The sequence below is a fragment of the Pundamilia nyererei genome, unplaced genomic scaffold (assembly GCF_000239375.1).
Source record: "Pundamilia nyererei isolate P.nyererei 1_Seehausen unplaced genomic scaffold, PunNye1.0 scaffold00237, whole genome shotgun sequence".
Taxonomy (NCBI): domain Eukaryota; kingdom Metazoa; phylum Chordata; class Actinopteri; order Cichliformes; family Cichlidae; genus Pundamilia; species Pundamilia nyererei.
In genome coordinates, this window is record NW_005187638.1 from 414,611 (window position 1) to 420,337 (window position 5,727).

At 37.1% G+C, this 5,727-nt stretch overlaps 1 protein-coding gene across 2 annotated transcripts in view; it reads right to left on the reverse strand.

The window, feature by feature from the left end:
* Positions 1 to 2,512, reverse strand: part of LOC102193616 (uncharacterized) — a 5,544-nt gene extending 3,032 nt beyond the window's left edge. For both annotated transcript variants that reach the window (XM_005749113.1, XM_005749114.1), the window contains exons 1-4: positions 2,445 to 2,512; positions 1,957 to 2,301; positions 1,522 to 1,860; positions 25 to 135 (exon numbers count right to left, since the gene is read on the reverse strand). In XM_005749113.1, coding sequence (XP_005749170.1) covers positions 25 to 135; positions 1,522 to 1,860; positions 1,957 to 2,301; positions 2,445 to 2,487 — 838 coding nt within the window. In that variant the 5' untranslated portion in view covers positions 2,488 to 2,512. The remainder of the gene's footprint in view (positions 1 to 24; positions 136 to 1,521; positions 1,861 to 1,956; positions 2,302 to 2,444) is intronic.
* Positions 2,513 to 5,727: the final 3,215 nt, after the last annotated feature.

Sequence of the window (5,727 nt, forward strand, 5' to 3'; positions counted from 1 at the left end):
TGTATGCATGTGTCAGTAACCTACCTCTGCTGTGTTTCCAATCTGGTTTTTGTTTTCTGGTGAGAATCAGTGCAATATTCACAACCACAGAGCAGGTCAGCAGTATCACAAGCACAGTAACCAGCGGGAACCCCTCTGGGATGAGAAAACATCCCAGACATTTAACATCTCATTTATAAGTCTGTGTAACAGTGCACGTCTACATACAGATCAGTTCTATGTTAAGTACATATAATGATTGTTTTCATATTTAGGACTTTAAGACTAGAAACAAAAAACATTCTGGACTCCAACCACTTCATTGACTCATTTTCCTACATGTGCAGTAATAAATTATCATAAAAGTTCAGACATTCATTCATGATTTTTTATGTATACGTTCAACTTTTACTAAGCACTACTTCAGAACAATTATATTAAAAAGAACTTGGCCCACCCTGAAAATCATGACATGCCTGCAGACAACCTTTTTCTCCTCAACCTCAAGAGCACTTTTTCTTCCCTACATTACAAAGTAACAGCTGTACAACAAAGCCAGATTAATGGGCTAGTGAACTATGTGTAGCTTAGTTCAATTTCCACTTTCACAAAGGTGACGCTCTTTGAATCTGGCAAAATGAATGTTGTACCTCGTGTTGAATGCATTCATTTATTCACCCATTGCATTTACTCACCATTGGATTGTACAATATAAATAAAAAATAATACAGATAAATTACTATTTCATGGAAATTTGTCAATATACGGGAAATAAAAGAGAGTGGTGCAGAAAGAGTTCACAAATACAGTTGTAGCCTTTTTTAATATGAATAACTGTTTCCCTTAATTTCTTTGTACAGATAAATTTATCTTACTCATCAGTGGGTTTGTCATGATCAAATCACAAGATTAATGATTTTCTGCAGCGAAAGATGATAATGAGACCAATCATCTCTCACTGCATTTTAGATTTTGTCACAAAGAGCCCAGCTATGTTGAACATGTGTCATAGTGCACCCCTCTGCTAAACATCAGCACGTTCATATTTGGGAGAGTTTAAACACAGTTGAAAAAATAAAACAAAACTAATTTATTAACTTGCCTGTAAACTTCATGTGACATATTCTTATTATACAATTTTCCTATTGGATTGTGGTGTATTTTAAGTGTTCATATGAACAACACTGTCACAACAAAAATCATCATGTGAAGTACACAAGACAACATGAGCAGCTGAAACAGAGAGGCCTTTACGTGAACAATGCAGGAAATGGGGATAAAACACATACACAGAAAAGTACAGAGAAAAAAGAAGCAAAGGTCACAGAGGCAGCTGAATGCCACCTGTGAATTTATCAACTCATGTGGGCTGCAAACTGAAAAACTACTTCATAGGGCAAAGAAACCAGTGAGGCTTAAGAACATTATAATGTTTATATAAGATCGATCAAACTTAAATTGCTCTCTTACATGCTCACAAAATCAGTGCAGCAACAACTAGTACAGATAAGCAAATATTAAAATAATACTTCAAAAACATACCTATCTCCACTTCAGTTCCTTCACCAAACAGGATCTGTCCACATGTCACCACGGCACAGTAGTACGTCCCAGCATCAGATGAGTTTGTTACAGTTTTGGACAGACTGTAGTCACATCTCCCGTCCTCTTTATTTCTGAGACTGCCGTGGTAAATGCTGCCTGGATGGGATTCTGATGCACCTTTAAACCAGTGCACGTTGTCTTCATCTGGACACTGATCTGTGTCATCTTTGTTCTCAGAGAGGAGCGAACACTGCAGAGTCATTGTATCACCCAGATGTACTGACTCCACGTCTGAAGTTTGTTTCACGGTGAAAGATTTCTGCAGCGTTTTTGTATCTGTGTGAATCATAAAAAGTCATGAAACAGCATTAACTGTAATTATTTGGGTTTAGAAGCAGATATGACAAAAACAGTCAAATTAAAATACGTTACCATCCACGACCAAAAGCGTGCTATTAAAAAATTCCATTATGTATGCCGTTCCTGCTTGGCATAAGTAAGTTGCTTCATCTTCTTTGGTTGCATTTGTTATGGTAAGAGAATAGATATCACCCACTTTTGTGGCATTGAATCTTGAGTTGTTAAATGGTCCCTTTAGTGATATTTTGTCAAAACTTCCTGAAGCAATTGTTTCAATCACGCTTCCAAAATTCAGCTTATACCAGTAAGACAACCCAACATCATCCCTAGGGATTTTACATGTCAGAGTCACATTATCTCCAAGTTTAGTCATAGTTATAGAGCTCTGGAAAGGACCCTCATCCCCTTCGGTCAAAGCTAAAAACAAAACAAAAATTGGTTAGAACATGACAGGACAAAGCACTTAAAAAGGTATCATCTATATATAAACATTACTCAACCTTACAGATTTTTGTTTTATATTGTTTACAATGTCAGATGTTTCAGTGAAGTCAACTTACACAATGTACTTAGAAGAATCAAAGAAAGCAGTCTTCTGATCATTGTGGTACCTCAGCCTTCTTTCACACAACTGATGTCTTCCCACTCAAAGGAAGATTTAGTCACAAGCTGATCAAGGTTTACCAAGTGGAAATCACTGTGATTGGCTGAAGCACAGAAAATGTACTTCCTGTAAAATTCAAACCATTTACAGTGAATCTACACAGGCTGTTGTCGCTGCTGATTCTGCAGGAATAACTTTGGTTGATCATTGCTTTTATTAATCTTGTATAACTGAAGAATAACAATAACAACTAATTTCTACACTTATAACCAGGCAGCATAGGTCAAAGTATGAATTAAAAGAAAAAAGTTTTCAGTGTTCACAAACTACACACTTATTTATGTGATGGCCAGTATAATCCAGTGGCGCACGACTCAAGTGCTGCAGTTTTGTTTTGACTGCACACAAACTGATTTGTGTCTTTTTTTTCCAGTCAAAGTCGTAATCAAGCTAGCAAGGAATCTGGAAGAAAAACATTCCAATATTTAGAAGAAAATCTTACAAACGTAGATGTATAGACAGTGTTGGGGACGTATTTAAAATACAAAATATGAGTAACTGTATTCCGTTACAGTTACCGTTTAAAAAGGTGGTATTCAGAATACAGTTACTTTGTTGAAATTAATGGAATACACTGCGGTACTTCCCTGTTTCATATTGTCGCGGGTCAGGACTGTTTGGGTTTTGTTTGACAGCTACGTTCTGTTGTTCCAGGCGGCAGCGTTACGGTTGCCATGGTTACAGTGTCACACCCTCTCTCTGTGTGTTTCGTGGGTGAGAGAGCGCCTTTTTGTTGTTGTTGTTGTGCTAAGTTAATAGACATAATGCTACTGCTTTAAAGAATGTAGCATCATGGGTAGTGTAGTCCGTGCTGCTGGGAGAATGGACTGCCATACCCGTTATGTGTCTGTGAGCACGAGGAGGGAGAAAAAGGTGAGTGGAAAAGTACGAGTTGTCATCGAGGAGAAACGGGAGCTGGAAGCATGTAAATATAATAATAACCACTGCAGCCAAGAAGAGAGCCTGACGAGCCCAGTTGTAAGTAAGCTATTAAGACTCGACTGTAGGCTGTGTTCGTGTTTTCCTCCGAAACAACAAGTTCTGTTGGAGCAGCCTTTCAACGCCTCTCTCTGTCTCTCGCAAGCAGAGTTGACCCAGACAACAAAGTAAAGCTATTTTTCGGCTACGAGCCTGTCACGAACCCGACGTATTAGCCAGAGGTCCCTTTACTACGGTTCGGACCTTCAGTAAAAGTAATAAATCACAGCAATAGTACATTCACGTAGTTGTAAAAAGCATGATAATATATTAAGTAATCCAAAGTATTCAGAATACGTTACTTTTATTGAGTAACGTAACGGAATACGTTACAGAATACATTTTGGGGCATGTATTCTGTAATCTGTAATGGAATACATTTTAAAAGTAACCTTCCCAACACTGTAGATAGACCAAAGCACATTTTAATACAACAGGGATCAGCTCTCAGCCCTTTCTTGTTTTTAATGGTGATTGACTGGTGGACAGATAAAACCAGGCAGGAGTCTCCATAGACTGTGATATTTAAACATTATTTACCGTGAAGGTAGGGAGGCAGTGGAAGACAGCCTGGAGAGTAAAGGTACTGGAGAGAAAAAAGTGAAAGTCAAAAGAAGCAAAACAGAATTTCTCGGGATTGTACTTGTATCAGGATTTTACTGATTTACAAGTTACAGAACAATACTTTATGCATCTACATCCCAACATTTTGGTAAAAGGTTTCAAATAATTATTTTAAATGCAATGCACAGATCAATGCATGTTTGATCTGTTGGGTTTTTCTGGTTATCTTCAGTTATTAAAGAATGTGTGAGTTTAAAAAAAACAATCATACTTTTACAGTGTGGTAAAATTTCAAATGTGATCAGAAAACTTTCAACATTGCTAAAAGCATGAAAATATTCTGATCACTGTTAAAAGTCTTGCTCATGATTCTAAAAACAAAACAGCAGCAACAACAAAAACCTGTATTCTGATTCTATTTCTGGTCAAAGTGAAAGTGTGAAAGTAAAACTATACAGCAAATTATATCAATACTGTGAACAGTTGTTTCAGAGGCTGATACCCTTAAACATCAGTGACCAAAAATGTCTTTTGTTAATCTGATATAATATAATAAGAAACTACTTACAGTTGAAGAAGCCACAGCACATTGAGCAATTCTCTGAGAGGTGAGAAATGATTGTGGGGGGGGAGTTTAAATGAGGTCACCACACAAGTACTTGACTGCAGCAAGTGCATGGTGCAACTCATATTTTCCATAATACAAGCAAAGCAATCCCCATTTCACATAGCTACAATGTATGTACTTAAAATTTGGTGTTGTGACTTTAAAACGATAATCTGAAAACGTCACAGAAAACAAATAGATAATAAGTAAAAGTATATTCAAACAAAGTTAATAATAATATGTTCATTGGTCATTGCCCAAAAAAGCAGAAAAAAGCAGAGTCTTATTTTTCTGTCTGTAAATAGTCTGCAAACTAACAAACCCTCTGTAACCTGTAAATCTGTGGTTCTTTGAATTCACTATACAAGCAGCTAGCCACTCATCTGGATAGCTGCTTTCTGAGGCATCCAAAATACTACACATAGTTGAACAAAACATTAAAGTAGCTCTTTATTAGGCAGTTTCTTCCCCCACTGAAGAATAAATTTGGTTTTAGTCTTTTTTTTAATTGAATTTATTTTACATGCATACTTGAAACAGCCAAACATGAGCTGAAACAGAAGGATATCAGTACTCCTTTTATACAATAATGCAATAAGAAGGCTTTTTAATGGTTACTTTTGTTTCTTTTGGGATCAAAAATGTATGTAAGCACTTTCTCAACTTATCTCTGTAGATCTACTGGATGCTTCCTGCAACTATGTGTCTCATTCACAGGGTCCAGCCTAGTTTAGTGTGTCCCCTATATGTGTGAATTATTAATCTTTCTAGCAACCCTCTAAGCTGCGCACGTGCGCAATTGGCACGGTGTCTGCGCAGAAAAAAACTGCATTGCGCACAAAAAATATCCAACCTGAACTGAAATTAAAATTAATACTTTAACAATTCTGTTTTCAGTGTGAGTCAGTCAGTGACTGGCTGATTACAACGATGCCACCTTATCCCATAGTCCAGCCAATCACGCGATTCACATTCGTATATACGCAGCTAATCAACGTCGCTGACAGGCTATGACAGCGTCCTTATGTGC